Source organism: Pimephales promelas, chromosome 25, assembly GCF_988280905.1.
Source record: "Pimephales promelas chromosome 25, fPimPro1.hap1.1, whole genome shotgun sequence".
Classification (NCBI taxonomy): domain Eukaryota; kingdom Metazoa; phylum Chordata; class Actinopteri; order Cypriniformes; family Leuciscidae; genus Pimephales; species Pimephales promelas.
In genome coordinates, this window is record NC_142793.1 from 18,118,515 (window position 1) to 18,138,286 (window position 19,772).

The window sequence follows — 19,772 nt, forward strand, 5'->3', positions numbered from 1 at the left end:
AAGTACATTTAATATAAAATTATGATTCTTGATTTCTTTTTACATTAAAGGGAAGAAATAGACATGCTGTGCCCATTACACCCCCAGCCCTAATGTTTTGGTTCGCTCCACTGTCAAATTGATTTCTAGCTGTTGGTCTCGTCTTTGTTGCTTTTACCGGTTTTGTTACTAAAACGAGAAAAATCAACATTTCAGTGGACTATTGTTCGAATCATATCATAACGGTATGTATTAATTTGACAAATAAGAGCTTAATTTGACTAATAACACTATGGAAATGCCATTTATATCGATAGAAACGCGCTGCACAGTACGCTAGCGACCATCATTCATTGTACTCAATGAATTGGCACACTAGGCCAGCGTTAGCCGATCATGCTAACAGTATCTCATATATTGGGTTTCTTAACGAAAAATAAAGTATCTTTTTCCGTTTACCTGCTGGAACAATATGTGGTCGCTAAATTAATTTAAGTTCGCAATGTACCGCAGTTTAAAGTAAAGTAAACGACTGCCTGCTGTGGCAAAATAGTGGTTCGAGATGTGCTGGTGATTACGTGGAGTGTTTAAAATCCAGCACACCGAACCTTTTCTGATCTGGTTTATACACTTAAGCCAACCTAGACTGGATATGTTTTGATATTCATTTAGGAATGCATTTTAGAGTTGTATATATAAGTGAACGTATTAATTATTAAAGTGATCTATAAGTGAGCCTATAAAAAGGGCAGGTTATAACTACATATTCTCCTGTGAGAGTACCACTGAAATTGCTGTTAATATGAACACACATATTGATTTATTTAAGTAAATCCCGTAGAGATGGATGAAAGGCTCTATGGATCTTTGCCCCATGCCCCCTCGGAATACCTCCAACAATGGTGAGTGTCCCCCATTTGTCATCAATTGGCGCCAAGATTAATTAAGTTCCCACTGATTTTATGTTATAATAACATTCAGCACTTCAGTCTGGTTGTGAATGCTACTAACGGCAATGCACGAGTCAACAATAACAACAATTATTGAAAACCTGCCTTGGCGTTGCCACTTGTGTTTGCTTCTGCAATTATTAACATGTTTATTTGCAGATCCGGGTTGCCTTAATCTTATTTATGCTTTTCTCAAATTATACACTTAGTACCTCTTTATAGATATTGCTCCTATTTGCATTTATGATATTTTCTTATCGTTGTTTGACTGATGTGTGTCTGATAACTCTACAATAGAAGTAGTAGTACTTCTATCAAGTAATTAAACCATTTTTTAATGTTTATTTTAATTGGGAACTTTTTGTATTTTTGTAAAAAACTTTAAATTAAAGTGGGTGCAGATGTAATTTATCTTTTTGGTTTGGTTCAGTTCTGATGGCTTGACACATAAAAGTGTGTTTTTTTGTTATTCTATGCTTAGGCAATATAAACAGTAAGGTTAAGGAGAAAAAAAAGTCCTCATCTCAGCTCGTAGACAGTCAGTTCGGAGAGAAATAAAATGCACATAAATTATTTAAACGTAAAAAAAAAAAAAGTGGATGTCATAACGGTTCAACATTAAATGGAGAATTGTGGCATCCCTAGCTGATACAACCTTTAACAGCATGTCAGTTTAACAGCATTTTTTTGTATAAGTTGGACTGACAACTTCGGACCCTATTTTTATTTTTGAAATAGGGTTCAGTCAGCTCAGCAGCATCTGCAGGCCCTTCAGGCTCAGTATCCGCACATGGCTAATGGCAATGCTGGCTTTATGATGGAGGGACCCAGAGAGGACGGGGTCATGCAGCAGATGCCTGTACACCCAGAGGATGCTGCCCTACAGGCTTCTGCTGCACAGAAAGGTAGTTTTCCAGTGCCGTGTATTTTCAAACAGTAGAAATGAGCTCTGCAAACTGAATGCGAACACTCATATAGCTTTTAAGTAAATCAAATGTTTTTTTTTTCCCTTTAAGCACCTGCTAAAGGAAAGCGAGGAAGGCCGGCAAGCAAAGAACCCAAACCCAAAGGTGAACCCAAACCCAAAGGTGAACCTAAAGTCAAAGCCAAACCCGGACCCAAACCTAAGAAAGCTAAGGAGGATAAGGAGGCCCCGCCTGCTGAAGGACAGGAGAAGATTGATGAAACCTTCAAGAAAGTTAAAAGGAAAGTTGATCGTTTCAAGGGCATGTCGGAGGAAGAAGTCATGAAGAGGACACTGCCTGACATCCTTGTCCCCAATCTGGACTATGTCATTGTAAGTCTAAAATATGATGAAGAATGTTAAAACCAAAATGGAATTGAAGCCAAATGACTGATATATATTTTAAATACAGATCGGAATTAACCCAGGGTTGATGGCGGCCTACATTGGAAAATGGTTCCCTGGACCAGGAAACCATTTTTGTAAGTAGGATTTAATTCTACTCCCCTTTAACATTTTAGATGATTAAGTTATTTCATTTGTATTATTTCTAATATAAATATTCATATATTTTTACTATTATAATACCAAAATATATAAAAAGAGATCAATAGGTAAGATAAGATAATACAAATACAAAATAATACAAATAAAATGTTTTATTATAATATAAATAATTGACATCAATAATATTTTAAACCGTAATATACCAATTCACTGTTTCATACTAATATTTTACAATATCATACAATTTTGTCAACCCCTCCTAGTCATCTTCAACTGATCTTCAAACTATTATTATATTTATATTATTATAAGGATATAACAATGTAAGTATTATTATTTTCATTATTTAATATGATTTATTAGTTGTATTAATAACGATGGTTAATATTATAACATTTTAAAAAGTGGTTGTTTACAAACATAAAAAAAGAGGTATTATATATTGTTCGGGTTAATTGATTATAATATAATTATACAGCAATATTGTTATTTAAAGCATGTAAATAGTTTTTATAATCAATAAAATATTTTTTTTCTATATTATTTTTTTTTTAATAAATTGTAAAAAAAAAAAAATCAAATTTTTTCAATCTTTAAGGGAAGTGCCTGTTTCTGTCTGGATTCACTGACAAGCTGCTAAATCACATGGATGATCAGAGTTTGCCTGAGAAGTACGGCATCGGCTTCACAAATATGGTAGAGAGAGCAACACCAGGAAGCAAAGATCTCTCCAGGTGCGGGATATAATCACGCTGCTTTCATTCACGACTGAAAGCGATGACGTTCTTCTAACCTGTTTTGCTTGTCATCCGTCTGCAGCAAGGAACTTAGAGAAGGTGGAAAAATCTTAGTGGAAAAACTAAAAAAATTCAAGCCACTCATAGCGGTTTTTAACGGGAAATGTAAGTTTTTCACCACAGATACAGAACGTGAAGAATACACCTGTCACAAAGACGTGCATTTAACAATTACTTTTAAATGTTTCAGGTATTTATGAAATGTTCTGTAGGGAGATATTTGGGAAAAAGCCCAAAACACTACAGTTTGGCCTACAGCCTAACAAAATTCCTGATTGTGAGACGGTAAGAAACCCTTTTTTTGGCATTGCATGATAAAAGCAAAACTTGAGTTATATGCTGCATACTGCTGCTTTTCCGTAGGCGTTGTACCTAATGCCGTCCTCCAGCGCCCGCTGTGCTCAGTTTCCTCGTGCTCAGGACAAAGTGCATTTTTACATCAAGCTCCGAGAGCTCCGAGATGAGCTGAAGGGTGTGATCAAGAGCAAAGAGGTCGAGGAAGTCAAATATACCTTTGACCTCGGCCTGGCCAAAGGTACATACAGAACTTTAAAGATTGCTCTTCTTTTGTTAATCATATTATAAGTGATGTACATACAATTATGGACTGTGTTTGACCACTTCCCGCTCTCTTGCAGAGGACGCCAAGAGGATTGCCGTCAAGGAAGAGCAGTACGATCCTGGTTATGAGGCTGCTTTCGGAGGAGCTTACGGAGAATCAGCACCTGAAGGGGGCCAAAGCAATGGATTGTGTAACTTCTCCACATCGGAGGAGACAGGTTGGTATCATCTTTCTTCTGTGGGAAAACAAAAGAAGCCATTTTTGAACCATTTTTGCCTTTTATTCGGACATGCATCTTTTGTCACATACTGTTTTTCGCCTCATATTCATACTTTGCACGTGACATCACAAGTACTGGCTGGCGGGCAAGAAAGCCACTCTCCAGCGACGAAACCCAGTAAATTAGTCAAGGATCTTGCCAGGACGTTGCCAGTTTTTATACAAAAGTTGGTGTTTCGAGGTGTAAATGACACGCCAGATAATAGATATAACCAGAGGAGATAAGCAACCTTCACAGTATAACGTTACACATCTGTGCAGTGATCATTCCATCACTCAAGGTCATTTCAACATTTGTTTGAATACAATAAGTGTATGATCATGTAATTAATCGTGTCTTTAAGTTAACCCGTAGTTTCGTCAATGAACGCCAAAATTCACTGAAAAATTAATGACTTCTAGGCACTTTGACGGTCTCGCTGGTGGCGGTGTAAACGCAGCTGTCGTATTTTGCTAACAACAACAAAAGTGTGTGATAGGTTGTTTTGAGGTTTGTGATGTCTATGGTTTTGAGAACAGTAGAGCTAGATTATTTACGGAGGAATTATTTCTGCTCGATTATCTAAAAAAAAAACCTTGTCTGCTTTACACAATTTAACTACCTTCACCTTGGAGTTAATTCTAGTCTATAGTTATGCAGCTAGCTCGCTAACAGACTTGATGGCTTCTAGAAAGAGCTGGAACTACAGGACACTATGTTGTAAATACCCGTTTGTTGCCCGCCAGGCATCCATGGTAGTCACGTGACTGTAAAGTATGAATATAGTAGGAAATAGACCATTATTTCCTTTTCGTTTGCCATTTCGGATGCAGGCTCTGTCTAGTGTGAACGTGAGCGTCCGGGTGCATTTGTTTTTTGTCATGGCGCACCACAACTGTTTTGAGGCTGTCTACTCTGGACACGTCAAAATAAAGAATATAAACGGGAACTTTTGTCTTTCTGAACGGGTGCATGATGATACTATATGTTATTAAAGTGTCCATTGTAACGCTTGGCATCACAATGCCCCGTTCACTTTTTGTTCATGACCTCTAATGGTCTAATTACAGTGAATTTTAGCTTGCACTCCTTTACCCAAACTATAATCACTGGCTTCCGCAATGGGCGTACACACGTTCACAAGAGTCTAGTTTCGGCGGAAGGGTGACCTCTGACCTGACCGACCTGACATAGGACGTAGCTTCTCTTCTCTAGTATCGGACTTAGCCTATATATAGCCTTCTAATTTGTGACCAGCTTTTTGTTTTGTTCTATCCTCAGCACATTATAGTTTTTAAAGTTTAAAATTTGGATATTTTACTCAGGAACCTCAGATTCCGTAAAATTGCGTCAGCTATGCTTTTTAAATCCGGAAGAATGAAATTGTTCTGATAAACGCAAAAATAACCAATATCCACTTATTGACCAAATTGAGTGCTTTTAGCGTTTTCAAATAAATGTGTTTTGGGGTTTCATTACCCTTTAAGAGAATGTATTTTAACTAAGAAAATCATGCTTGATTCACCTTTACTATGGATATCTGTTCAAACCTCCAGCCAACACAGCCGAGAAGGCCCCGACGAATCCAAACGCCGCTAGCCAAGTGCAGGACGGTCAGTGGATGACGCAGTCTTTCGCCGATCAGATCCCTGACATCGGCAGCTCCTCTCAAGCCCAAACCTGGGGTGTATGAGGACAGACAGGGCGAGGGACTTCAGACGAAGCCTGTCGGAGGAGTTCCTGTGTTCTTCCAGAGATGCTGTGCCTCCTATCTTCTCAGAATCGAACACAGGAGTCTTAAAGTGCGCTGGTGTCTTTCTCCTGTGACGACTGTTACAGTATAATTTCAGGAACTATTTGAGGAATCACAGTATCATACAAGGTGGCCCAACTTGCACAAGGAGAATCCAATGGCTGCTACGCTTTTAAAGAAACTGTACCTCTGAACTTCAATTGGGGGCCTTTGGGATCTCGAATGCCTCTTTAGTAAAGAAGAGAACTGTTTTTGCAATGAATTTCAATTAGACCTTTTAGGAATTAGCATTTCTATGGAATTGGAATATTTACTCATCTTTTACATTTAATGGTTTAGAATCATTGATGTTACTTTCAGTAGTGTAGTGTACGAGGTTCTGAGCACTGGTTTATTGCATTATGTGATATCAGGGACTGATACTTGATTTGTTCATAAGGAGCATTCACTATTCTTATTTGATATTTTAGATGGGACTTATTGTTGTCTGTTTCTGTAGTAATATTTTAAGTTTTAACTACCCATTTTTTTAAAGTGTAAAGTTTATAGATCATACTGCCAAATCTATAAGGATAACATTTAAACAATGTTTTGTTTCTATCATCACGTGACAAATTAGGTCTTTTTACATGTTGCCGGATGCAACCATGATGGTTTTAAGAACTTGAAGATGTGATTGAAGATTGTAAATGTCTTTAAATGTTTTCCTAATGAGGAGGCTTCAACATCACTGTTTTAAAATGCACAGTCACCTCTCCGCCTTCAATACTGTCAAATAGAATACAGTGTGACCATTTATACTAATGAAGATGGCTGAACTAATCTTGAGCATGCTATAATTTATGTAATTAATCACATGCTCTTATTGGTGCTATTTTTGACTCCTGTAAACATCGTTATCTTTTTTTTTCATTAAAATACAATTATCCTGATTTTTACTTGTGCACGTTTATTTATCGAATATTAGTATTCAGTTAGTATTATATACAATATATTAGTGAGAACTGAGAAGAGCTAGCAAACTGGTAGAAAAAGTCTATCAACATTAATCTATATGGAAGTAAAATAATGTTTTTGAAACAAAAAGCATGTTGAATTGTACCAATTGAAAAAAAATGCATTGCGTCAACCATGCTAGCATTTTAATCCATTGTATTTTCAAGGCTTGCATTTTTATGGGCTGAAATTCGACATGGTTGAATATTTAAGATGTGAATATTTCATTTAAAAACGTTTCAAACACGTTTTCATGATTAAAAATTCAATAATCCATATTCATCTTTCATATTTCACTTCCAAAATGTTCAAACTGTTTAAAAATACAACCTATAATATTCAACAGGCAATTTTCGGTCCACTTTATTTCGCCACAAATTCAGTGGTTCAAATTCGACAGTAAATTCAACGGTGACGTCCAGGAACTGCAGGAAAAGCAATAGATTACCGAGCATACTCTCCAGGTGCTGTTGCCTGTTATTAATTAGTCGGCTTTTACCAGCGGCGGTGCACGCGCGTGTTGAACCAAAACAACAGGAGAGGCCTTCACAAAACTGCTGAAATGGACAGAGTGATGAGTACGAGTTATAATTTATATGTGTGTGGAAAAGGTTGATTAAGACACAAAACACACTAGCCTTTAACTGTTTTATAAGACTTATTTTTACCTCATAAGGTGTAAGGTGTAAGTAAGGTGGTTTGTCCACTGCAAAACTAAATTCTCTGGCCGTTGGCATTGATAGTAAAACAACTGTAATACACTGAACTAAAAACAGTAAACTATGAAAGCATATAAACATATTTGACCATACAGAATTCACCAAAAGAAAGATTTTTTTTTTTACTTCTCTATATATTGCATTAAAGTTGTGAATATGTTTCAATATAGTTACTTGGCACTAGCCATACTGCAAAGAAATAAGAACAATTTGTTGCTTTAACATTTGACAACACATAACGTAATTTATATTACAATGAATAAACTGCTTTTGTGTGGAAAAACCTCGTTGCATAACGTCAACGTTTGCCGTATATTCATTTTAGTGTGAGTCACATTTGGGATTTTATACTATAAAACAGTAGCTGTTTAAAAAAAAATGGTAAAGATTGTGTGACCGCAACGACTCATTTTACGTAGGTACACGTTCACTTCGGCTCAATTCTGAAAAGTATAATCATTGAGCATAATACATTAGAAATAAGTTTTAGAAATGTGTTAAATGTGTAAAGTTTGAACCTACAGTAATTTGCCATTTCAGTTTGGGTAAAGAGGTGCAATGATGTGCTGAAATGTGTGCGTTTGTTTGTTAACCCCCTGAAATCAATAACCACAAACCAGCTTTACAGATACGGTTTTCGAATGATAAAATGTTGTATAAATTTAACATTTTGACGTTTTGCTTTTCTGATTTGTTTTTCTTCTTTCAGTTGTTCGGACTGGTGAGCATCCTCCTGGGCTGGAAACCATTGGCTGAAGACTGAGTTTTATGTGCTTGTAAGTGTGTTTGACCTTTTTTCTCAGAATGAAGTTTGATCATGATGATCTCTGCTGTATTTTGCCTCACTGTGCTTGTTTATTTGATTTCTTTTATTTCCCAGACCCAGATGCACATCATCAGGCAGGCTTTTCTGGGTAAATCGTTATACAGAACAAATGACCGTGTCCCCACTAGATGGCCTTGTCCTTCTACAAACCAAAGCTGTTCACTTACACTGATTGGAAGGACATGGGCCAACCTCCTGAAATCACTATTAATCCTCTTAGAGACAACAAAACTCTTACTCGCCCAATCCGCTGCGTCTTTCCAATGTGCCCACCCTTTTCTCCTCTCTCCATTTCCCCTCCCCACGCTTATGAACCCACTGTGTGGAGAGATTGTAATCCAAGTGGATTACACTGTAAATTGGGTGATGGAGGATTGCATGCTCTGGAAGTGAATCTCAACTGCAGCAGTGTGCTTGCCTTTCGTCTGATTCATATATTATAACTGGGATTATTTTGTGTCAGGAACCATGGAACTTTGGAGAACACCTTTCAGATGTGGCGCTTTGCTGATGACATGATGGCGAGAATCTTAAAATATTGATATCATGTTTGCCTGCTTTTAACAAGAAGGAAAAAGGACTTAATGGGAGCATTAAGTGGATTATTTGGATTATCGGTATCATCCCGAATATGAGAAACAATGATTACTCAAAGCACCCCAATGGAAGTTTCTGGAAGATCTGAGCATGATTAGAAGTCTTCCGGTGTGGAACTCAAGGCCCTCCAAGAACTTTTGGATGTGCAAATTCAGTTGATGAGGAGCTCGTAAGAGATGTTTGAAACCATTTAGGCCAACATGAATGGAAGTGGGTGGAATGGAAGTTGGGTTTTAGTCGCCTTACTTAAGTAGTGGATTCTTTGAAACGTCTTCTCATGACTTCACCATACAGATGTGGCTTTTAAGCATAGATGTCATCATGTGTCACATCAGAAGGTCTTCCTGGGTCACATTCCTCATGGTCTACACAGGCTGGCTGTGTATTTTTACACACGCTCAAATGAAGATTCCACCTGAAACGTAAGATTTCCCTTGGTTTGATTTTTAGTGAAAACAATATGAAGGTATAAATCAAATTAAGCTGTATTTAATTTGGGTAAAAGTTACTATTGGTGATATTATATTAGTGTTGTTTCCATTGTATTACCTGTTTTATTCTATCAATGGTTTGGTAGATGCTTGGAAGACCAGACTATTTCTGGGTCTAATTTGCTCTGTGCCATCTTCAGTTTCATGCACATTAGAATTTCAAATGAGACAGGAAGATAAATTGCTCTGAGAGTTGTATGATCATTTTTAGTAATTCCCTGATTCCCAGAGTTTGTTGAGGTGTAAAATTCAGTTCTCATGAGGCTTGGAAGTCGTTCAGAGCAATAGCAGATGGTAGACACTTTGCGACATACGTAAGCAAAACAGCTGTGAAAATATTTTAAGGTGGAGACGCAAGATAATTTGGTTGTATATGGATAATTTTTTCATTACTAATACAGAATTATTATTGAAAAGTATGTAAACTATTTGTATTGAACACCCAAAAATGAAAATTTTGTCATCATTTCTTCATGAGACTCTTTCTTCTGTGGAGCATTCTGATAAAAAAAATTTTTTCCATTAAAAACACTCACAATATTTTCATTTATGTTCCACAGAGGACGAGTCATACAGGTTTGGAACAACATGAAAGTGAGCAAACTATGACTTTAAAATTTTCAGACATTGTCAACTAGTAGGTTACTATCCTGACTTGAAGTGGCTCAGTTTGATACACTCATGGATCACACCAGCTCGTTCACAGATGGCAATACGTGCCACAGGCCCTGTGCACAAAGGAATATCGCTGGATTTGAGCTTTTGAGTACTGATAACGTTATTTTCATGCATAAAAATGATAGTTTCGTAACAGTATGTGTACTAGACCAGCTCGGCATGTAACACCAAGCATATTTCATGACTAGGCCAGTGCATCTGTGTTTTAAGGATTTATTGCTGAAAACAGTTTTTCTCTTGACCTTAATCCCAATGTTTATTTTTAGATTTTTTTTTTGGATTTATATAACTACAACAATTCAAGGACAAAATTGTTCCACTGCATTTTTTTAAAAAAAATACTATCATCAATATTTAAAAATATATTTAATAATAATTAGTATATATTTCAAAAGTTTGGAAGTCTCTTATGCTCACTAAAGCTGTGTTTATTGAAGCAAAAATATAGTATGGACCATAATATTATTTCATTTTCAAAAAAATATTTTCTACAATTATATATTTTAAAGTGTAATTTATTCATTTGATGCAAAGCTGAATTTTCAGCATCATTACTTCAGTCAGTGTCACATGATCCTTCAGAAATCATTTTAATATGCTGATTTGTGTGTCAATTTGTTACACCATATTGTACTTTTATTCCTAAATTTTGCTTATGCAGGGAAAAAAATAATATCTTCATGGTTGCTTCATCTTTCGGGTTGTTCTTGACTCCCTGTTGATTTCCCTCGCTGTAATAGTATCAGTATCCGCATCATCGCCAAGCTATTAACACAATTCCCTAGCCCTCATGATGATCCCAGACTCCTTCAGGTCAACAGAGATTCTTCAACATAAGACTGATGACGTTTAAGACAGACTGACCAAGACCTCAACTCTTATGACAAAATGCTGACAAGGCTCTTTATATGACTTTTTATATGGCATTTTGTGCCCTGTACATCAAGCATAACAGAGGTGTTTTAGTATAGACTGTATATTTGTGAAGTTTATATCATTTACAGTGACCTCATATGTACTTTTAATGTTTAGGATTGTTTGAGTTTGGATTGCAAAGTCTCCACTCACTGTCAATGGTTAGAGATCAATAGATTACTTGGAATCCTATCAAGTGATTATGGGCCACCTGCAAACTAAGACATGTATATTTATAGACCGGCAGATGGGCGGGGGGGTTGATCAAAGCTAATGTAGACATTTGTTTAATAATTTTAAGTTTACCAGGGGAATTTCAACTAAATTCTTTGCTGTGTACCCAGCTAACAGGGAACGTTCACAGAACTTGTAGCTACGTTCTGGCAATCTTCTTTCAAAGTTAGATAAAGAATATTTATCCTTCAAAAATAACGTTCGCAAAATTATAAGATGAAAATGTTTTTCCAATGTTTATGGAAAAATCCGAAATAAAGTTTTCATAACTTAATGGGAACATTAGGAAAACATTCTTGGAATTCTTCTGGGTAAAAACTCAATTCAATTTTTTTTTATCTCTAGGGTTCAGAAATGGGCCATCACCCTTTCAGAGCAAATCAATGCCATTGCATCAAAATATTCAGGAGCTGCTCTATTTCAAAAGGTAAATATCTATGAAATTCTAACCTTTCCCAGTCCATTAAAAAAAATCGTATTAATAGTCAGTAAAATAAAGGAGCTAATAATAATGATTGTTTCTTGCTGTCTTCTTTTTTGCACGTTCAGTCAGGAGAACCATTGCATATATTCCTTAATTAAAAACAAATTGTTCCTGGAAAGCATACTACTTAAACCATTCTCTCTGTTTGCCCAGAAACTCAAAGATGTTGAATCCATCATCAAAATAGAGGAAATGGATGGAGCTCGATTAGTGCTGGATTTTTCTGATGAAATCGAGAGAATGCTTGGCAGCAAGATGAAGTCTGTGAAGGTCAGTGTAAAGTGCTCTTTATTTTATTTTTCGATTGATCATAATTTTTAAGACTCCGATTTTACAGTTTCTACTGTTATTTTGTGAGGAACTTTGGTTTTAACTCACGATACTGTTCTCTTTTTCCTCAGAGGCTCGCAGACACAGCTGAGGATGCCGACCTGTATCATGAGTTTAATGCATCTTTACAGGTAAAAAAAATCATCAAAATAAAACTGATTTGCTATGTAAACCTGATTGTAAAATTATACCCTAAATATCACTTATTAAATTAATTAAATAAATAGATCATTCAAATATACTAAATATTTTATTTATATAATAACCTTGCCTACATATATTAAATTAAGTAAATGCAATTATTGCATGGTCATTTTTTTTCAGTTTGACTACTATAATTCATTATTGGTGAATACTATGGATGAAGAGGGGAATTTCATTGAACTTGGAGGTGAATTTCCATTGGAGGAGAATGAACATTTCAACAAGCTGTCAGTCAACACTTTAATGAGTGACATCCAAGTTCCAACTAATGTGTACAACAAAGGTATGATAGCATTGATGAGAATCTACACTGGCTTTGCATCTGATTTAAACACTGGTTAACATTTAAACATCTAAAACGAATTTGTGTCGTGTTTATTTGCAGATCCAGACATTCTTAATGGAGTGTACATGTCAGAGGCCTTGAACGACATCTTCATCAGTAACTTCCAGAAGGATCCCACGCTTACTTGGCAATATTTTGGCAGCTCAGCAGGCTTCTTCAGACTCTATCCAGGTTTGATCAATTCTGCATATTGATCAGTCCTACAACTTCAACGACAAAAAAATTAATGTAAAACACATTTCGTTTTGCTTTTCTTTGTACCTTTTAGGAATCAAATGGACCCCTGATGCTAATGGCGTTGTTGCTTTTGACTGCAGAAACAGAAACTGGTGAGACAAAGTAAAGCATTTGACCTCCTGCATTTCCAAGTGCTCTTCAATTGATTCAATTATATGAAATGAAATGTATGCCAATTGACTTGGATTCAGCAAGACCTTTTCCTGACCCAGAGTGCAACGCAGGATTATCTGTGTGGATGCCACCCAAATGCCTGCTTGTGTCTATACTAGCACAGCCAGTTAGGCCCTCATACCATTGAAAGACTTTAATCTCATTCTTAAGTGGTTAGCAGCTCAACAGCCAGGTTAGTAGGACTGAGACAGGCTCCATATGTGAGTGTTTATACAAAGGCAAGTGATTGCAATGAATCTGAATAAACACACCAGTACGAAGACACGGCCATTTTGAAACAAGACAGAATTGGATGTACGTCGTCATTGTGTTTGTGACTGTCTAGCTTATAGGACTGAGAAAATGATAAAGTATCTTATATACAGTACTTTTTTGATATTTATGTGTTTGCAGCACTGAAATGAGTGAAAAAACAAACAAACAAACAAAGAGATGAATGATGCTGACATTACTAAAGAAAATGTACTGTTTTAGTTCAACATAAATGGTGCTTCCGAAATCTAAATAGGTACTACATTTGAATTTGAACTTCACGACCGTTAAAAAATAATCCGTAATCCGATGACATACTACATTCACCTTGTTGTCATCATCATGTGAAGTAGGTCATCCGGGAACTTTTTGTCTACAGTATTTATAATACTATGAATTCTGACATACATACTCTGTTTTTCGCATACTAGGGAAGTATTCGTTTTCAGACGGAGCAAAAGTGATTAATAGGGACCATATCGGTATCGGCCAATACTGTATATGTTGCCCGATAAGAAAATTTGGTTGATATTAATAACGATAAATGTTTCAGATGCGCACTGTTCGCTATGGTGGTTTTGAGTTGCTTGAAATATGATTGGAATCACTTCAAAAAAGGAAATAGTCCAACATGCACATCACAAGTCATATAGGCTATATAAAATGATAATAAGAACATTATAATTGTGTGCTTGGGACATGGGACGTGGCTTTTAATAATGAGACTTGCTTTTGTAATCAGGCTGTCAAAAATTTTATAAAAATTTGGATTTAGATTTATCGGCCAACATATCAATATGAGTTGATTAATATTGAGTTCTACAACTTGCCTCCAGTGGATCAATGAATGATGAACCAATCAGAACATGACACATAAGACAAGGGAACACATGACAGAGACTTGAAACAAGACCTGACAGTTTGAACTGATTCACAAACTTAACTCAAACGCATTTAAATCATAAAAAACTGTAACATAATGCTCTCATAATCATAATACTCTTATATTCATTTGGTCACACAGTCACACTTTAGTTTAGGGTCCAATTCTCATTACTAGCTAACTGTTAACTACAGTACGACCTTTGCCTCAATAAATTCCTAATTACTGTTTATTAATAGTTAGCAAGGCATTAATGTGCTTTATAAGAACTAATAAAAACCCAATATCCTATAATAATTATGCATACAAATAAGCAATTAGTTAATAGTGAGAATTAGACCCTAAACTAAAGTTTTACCATTAATCTTTGTCATAACAGTCGAATAGAAAAAGCATTAAATTGTTGCACTTTCCAGTGTTGATTAATTTTATATTGACAAGAAAGTCATCACAAATTTATTGGGACTGTTTGATATAATGCTCAGTCTTAGGCCTAAATTGGATACTTTATAATAACTTATCATTATTATAATCAATCATTTAGCAATGCAATAATACACTGATCTGTTCTGATCATCTTCTAAGAAGATCCTCTCTCTCTCTGTCGCAGGTATATCCAGGCTGCCACCTCTCCTAAGGACATCATCATTGTGGTTGATGCCAGCGGCAGCATGAAGGGTCTGAAAATGACCATTGCCAAACACACCATCAACACTATCCTGGACACGCTCGGGGAAAATGACTTTGTCAATGTTATTGCAGTAAGAGTACACTTTGCTTTTCATATAGCATCATTTTCTCATTTTATCAGCATTGTAAAATTTTGCACTTCCTTTCCTTAGTACACTGATTATGTCCGCTACGTGGAGCCCTGTTTTAAGGGAACATTGGTGCAGGCAGACTTGGACAACCGCGAGGTAAGTCGATTATCCACTTCACTTGAGCCTTAGTAACTAAGCCAATGACTCCAATCAGTACCGCAGGATACCGGCACCCTACCATCGCCTCATATGCACTCATGCATGCCTCGCACATGTAGTTACACATTATTATTTTCTTTTCTATAATTTGTTTAGATATGCTTTATTTATTATCTTTATCAGATATTAGATTTTTTTATATCTCTGAATTATTACATTTGAATCAGTATTATTTGGGTCTTGTGCAATTTTATGTTGAACTGTTTTCCATATGACTCTCATTTCAATAATTTCTAAATACTCCTTCCATCTGCCTTTGGTTGGAAAAACAGATTGTCCCAGCCCAAACTCATCCCACTGGTTGAGCAAATGTCACAACGTTGGGCTGGTGTCCACATTTTTACACTTTTTGGGAAATCAACGTGTAAATACACAAATTTACACACACACACATTATATATATATATATATATATATATAATGTATTTACCTGTTGATTTCACAAAAAGTGTTGATTCAAATATATGTATATATATATTTCAGTTACTTATAAATAATCAGCATTGAAACAAACAGCATTTCTTTTCAGGGACACTAGGCTGTAGCTTTGACAGGGAAACTCGGCCCATCCTCATTCTGCTGTTGCTTTTAGTCATGTGATGGGCTAACAGGTGCATGATTTGATCTAATATGCAGTTTTTTTTTTGTTTTTTATGTATCAGAGAGCAAGTAGGGACGTACTCTAATCTCTGGAATTACAGTTGATGTTGGATATAGATTTATAGTGCGATCGGATGGTGAAATTACTAGAGGTAGCACGTTTCATCCTTTGGATCACTCTCGTAATACTGTTTTGTTAGTGAAATCAAAATTCAGACAGTTTTGTACATGCAGTAGAAATAAAAATATGTTTTGATAATGCCACGAACTGATTAAAAAATAATTTTAATTGAATTAATTACATGATAAGCTTATAAATTAATCACAAATATTCTCACATATCAGTGTTTGCGAAGTAACCCAAATGAAGACGTTTTCTGCACGCCTGAGCGCACTAAATGGCCATACAACTTACTCGACCATTGTGCATCTCTAAATACCCACAAATAGGATAATGTAAATTGTGTAGGACACTTGGACAGGTCTGTGTATTACCAGACTGGGACTTAATACAGGTTGATGGGTCAGGAGAGCTTGTAATGATATTCCGGTCTAAGTCACTCTGCATCTGCTCAAGGTTCTGACACAGATCCTCTAAGAAATACTCTGAAAGACAGCAGCACAATCAGATCCCTGTCCCACCTCAGATGAACTTGAACCCATTTTTGAACAATCTCTCAAAGTCTTAACCCTTTTATTGCCACTGGTCAGTTACTATCTGGGGAAAATACATTAAAAATAAGTCAGCAATAAGATTTGATAAATAAATGCATAGACAAGTTTTCTTTTACATTTTTACTTCTCAGTGCCTATATTTCTTCTACTTTCTTGGCCATTTACTGTTTTCGGTGGTTCTATGGTAGGGGCGCTATTAGGCATCTGCTGTACTGAATCTCCAGATCATCAAAACACAGGCGAAGAAGAAGCAGAAACAAACTTTTTTAATGCAACTTACCCAAACTTACCCACATTTAAGTGTTGATTTAAAAAGTCATGAATGAAGCTAGAATAAAATTGTTTTTTAAGCAGAGATTTGTTCTTTCTTTTGATATATTGCATATTCAGATATTCACACAACAAAATATTCTGGGCCATGAAACTTCTAAAAAAGGTTAAAAAATGTGGTGGCTGGCAAATTTTTTATTTATTTTTTTTTTTTTAGCTCTGGCGGGGAAAGAGTTAAGACTGTTTTTAATTAACTTTTAATTTTAAATGTTTTCATTTGAATATTAGTTATCATTTTTACTTTTTTATTTAAATTTAATTTGAGGTTTTAGTTGTTTTGACTTTTATTCTTTTTTACTTAAATATTTCTTTTTAGTTTAATCGTATTAGTACTTGCATTTAAAGTTCTTTTATTTAACATTTCATATTTACTTTTTTCATCTAATATTTATATTTTATTTCAGCTTCACTTCAAGTTAACAAAAACTATTTGTAATAGTTTTAGCTTTCATTTTAGTTGACAATAACAACACTGGTCGAGGAGAAGCAGATGAGGTACTGAGATTTAGATTTTTGGGGAAAGTGTAAAAGATTCAAAACCTCACTTTTTTTTCCCAATCCCATCTCTCATTTCAGCATTTCAAGCTGCTTGTGGATGAACTCCATGTAAAGGGAGAGGCTAAAGTCAAAAAAGCCATGAAAGAGTCTTTCCGCATCCTCGCTGATGTCAGTATCATTCACAATACTTTTTCACATAAACATACAAAACTGCATACGATGCCAACCCTCTGCATGTCCTCCATGTTCCTCTTCCTGTCTCCTAGGCCAGAGCAAATGGTCAGGGCAGCCTATGTAACCAAGCAATTATGCTGATCACAGACGGAGCCATGGAAGATTTCCAATCAGTGTTTGAAGAGTTCAACTGGCCTGACAGGAAGGTAACACACAATCTGCTCACTCTACAGGGAACGGAGGCTGTAACATATGACGTCGTACGGCATCTATAAAATCTGCATATTGCTCTGTAAATTTGTTGAAGAGCCTTCTAGAAAAATGTCCTGGTGTGCATTGCTCACTTTACCTTCATAAACAGATTTAAAGACAATGAGACTTGATTGAACAAATAAAATGTATGGATATATTTCCAACGGAACAATGATCAAACTACAGTAACATACAATGTAATGTTTTCAGGTACGGGTTTTTACTTACCTTATTGGCAGAGATATGACCTTCTCAGAAAACGTCAAATGGATTGCCTGCAACAATAAGGGTATGTAGTCAGCCAAAAAAAAAACAAAAAAAAAAAAAAACAATAATTTCCTCTCCCTCGTGATTTTTTTGTATTACTTTCTTGCTTCTGTAGAACACAAGATTGAAATGTTCGAGATTCAAAAAAGGACACAAAAGCACAATGAAAGTCTCATTTTCGATATGACTCATGCTGTACAGTATTTCAAATCTTCTGAAACCATATATTAGTTTTTGAGTTTTTGTAATAAACAGAAATTGAATCTTCCCCTCCAGTGAGCTGTCAACCACTACAACTGAATCAGTGAATTGAACTCGAGACAGACATCAATTTGTCTGAATGAATGATTCATTAATGCATTCTTTTATGCACCATTCAGAACAGATGATTCTTGTGAACTGGATCCACTGATTCATTAAAAAAAGACTCATTTTGTTCCTGATTTGTTCTGGTGAAGATTTTAATAATAGCTCTAACATAATATCACACAACTTCAGTAAACCTGAAATAAAGTGCATGAGCAATTGATCAAGCTTTTTGCCTTTTTGGAAGCTTGAAAGCACCATTATCCACTCATTATAATTTCACTCATTATAAATCAACATATTAGAACGATAAGAGCAGATGGTTATTGGTAAAAAAATGAAGCAATTTTTTCCATCAAGAAAATATGCAAAAAGCGTATACATACATTTTATATTTACAGGATATTATACTCACGTCTCTACACTGGCTGACGTACAGGAGAACGTCATGGAGTATCTTCATGTTTTGAGTCGACCAATGGTCATCAACCATGACCATGACATAATCTGGACCGAGGCATATATGGACACTGTTGTGAGTAAAAAAATGATACCATCAGAAAAACACCAGAGAGTTACAATACAAAATCAGCTTGAATTCACATTTCATAAATTCCCAATTCTCATTTTCCAACAGTTCATAATTCATTTCAAGGCCTTTCAATGTGATTTTTTTTTTGTGTGTGTGCTTTTTGTCCCAAACGTGTGCTAATACTATATACTATGTCATATTTCCTCATATATCACTGTTCTAATGTGATTCTTTTCCATTCATCGCCATCATCTTCTCGATCACACAGCTTCCTAACACTAAGGAGGTAACTCTTAAAGACCGTAAAACACGCTTCACTGTATTTTTAGCATGTTTCAATAGAAGACTGTAGATATTTAGCCTGTGCTCAGAGTATTATGTAGTTGCTAAGCTTGTCAGCGTAGTAGGACTTATTGTTTTAGGACGCCCCCTACTGTTTATCATCATTTATCACATTTGATGATCCAGCTTGCACTTTTAAAATCAACATGAAATGTGGTTTGCAACCCTTCTTACTTCTTTAATGACATATTTCCAAGTAAAAAAAGTAAAGTGAGGCTGTATTTTGCTAATTTGGGTTTGTTTTGAGTGGGAAAAAGTATACTATAAGACTAGAAATGCGCATATATATGGTAAATGGGGTTAATTTTTCATATCATGTTGATTTTAACTGTGTGCTTCAGCAGTCTGAATGTTTGGTCTTCAAAGTGATCTCAAATCTCTCCCATAGCTGTTCAAAAGCAAGGCTCACAGTCTGCTGCTCATGACGTCAGTGGCTATGCCAGTGTTCAGTAAGAAGAAAGAAACGCTTTCGCATGGCATTCTGCTGGGAGTTGTGGGAACTGACGTCCCCCTTCTGGAAGTTATGAAACTTGCCCCGCGATATAAGGTACAAGAAAGACACCACTTGGGTTGCTAGTGAAGTTTGAAGCTTTGAAGCTTAATAATTTACTCATTAGATACATGATAATAATTTTAAGCTTATATATATATATATATATATATATATATATATTTACCA

At 35.7% G+C, this 19,772-nt stretch overlaps 2 protein-coding genes across 4 annotated transcripts in view; both read left to right on the forward strand.

Annotated features, from left to right (window-relative positions):
- The first annotated feature begins 94 nt into the window (after positions 1-94).
- Positions 95-6,709, forward strand: tdg.1 (thymine DNA glycosylase, tandem duplicate 1). Of its 3 annotated transcripts, none has more exons than XM_039647010.2 (11): positions 95-224; positions 809-881; positions 1,668-1,834; positions 1,946-2,226; positions 2,306-2,375; positions 2,999-3,134; positions 3,220-3,302; positions 3,388-3,482; positions 3,561-3,732; positions 3,836-3,976; positions 5,575-6,709. In XM_039647010.2, the coding sequence occupies exons 2-11, from the start codon at positions 823-825 to the stop codon at positions 5,709-5,711; spliced, it is 1,341 nt and encodes a 446-aa protein (XP_039502944.2). In that variant the 5' UTR covers positions 95-224; positions 809-822; the 3' UTR covers positions 5,712-6,709. The 3 variants fall into 3 exon arrangements, with proteins under 3 accessions (XP_039502944.2, XP_039502946.2, XP_039502945.2); XM_039647011.2 differs by having other exon boundaries at positions 112-224; positions 821-881; XM_039647012.2 differs by lacking the exon at positions 809-881 and having other exon boundaries at positions 106-224.
- Positions 6,710-7,273: 564 nt separating this feature from the next.
- cacna2d4b (calcium voltage-gated channel auxiliary subunit alpha2delta 4b) overlaps positions 7,274-19,772 on the forward strand; it is a 32,586-nt gene continuing 20,087 nt past the window's right edge. Inside the window, exons 1-16 of the mRNA XM_089127410.1 lie at positions 7,274-7,345; positions 8,196-8,262; positions 8,367-9,331; positions 11,573-11,654; positions 11,865-11,981; positions 12,113-12,172; positions 12,366-12,528; positions 12,631-12,762; positions 12,860-12,920; positions 14,748-14,898; positions 14,980-15,054; positions 17,299-17,388; positions 17,487-17,600; positions 17,857-17,935; positions 18,621-18,754; positions 19,482-19,640. Of these exons, the coding sequence (XP_088983536.1) occupies positions 9,204-9,331; positions 11,573-11,654; positions 11,865-11,981; positions 12,113-12,172; positions 12,366-12,528; positions 12,631-12,762; positions 12,860-12,920; positions 14,748-14,898; positions 14,980-15,054; positions 17,299-17,388; positions 17,487-17,600; positions 17,857-17,935; positions 18,621-18,754; positions 19,482-19,640 (1,545 nt within the window). The 5' untranslated portion in view covers positions 7,274-7,345; positions 8,196-8,262; positions 8,367-9,203. The remainder of the gene's footprint in view (positions 7,346-8,195; positions 8,263-8,366; positions 9,332-11,572; positions 11,655-11,864; positions 11,982-12,112; positions 12,173-12,365; positions 12,529-12,630; positions 12,763-12,859; positions 12,921-14,747; positions 14,899-14,979; positions 15,055-17,298; positions 17,389-17,486; positions 17,601-17,856; positions 17,936-18,620; positions 18,755-19,481; positions 19,641-19,772) is intronic.

Coding starts and splice junctions, on each gene's coding strand:
- tdg.1 (XM_039647010.2), top strand. CDS start 823: ATGGATGAAAGGCTCTATGGATCTTTGCCCCATGCCCCCTCGGAATAC. Junction 2,227..2,305: donor CCAATCTGGACTATGTCATT/GTAAGTCTAAAA, acceptor TTTTAAATACAG/ATCGGAATTAACCCAGGGTT. Junction 3,977..5,574: donor CTCCACATCGGAGGAGACAG/GTTGGTATCATC, acceptor TCAAACCTCCAG/CCAACACAGCCGAGAAGGCC.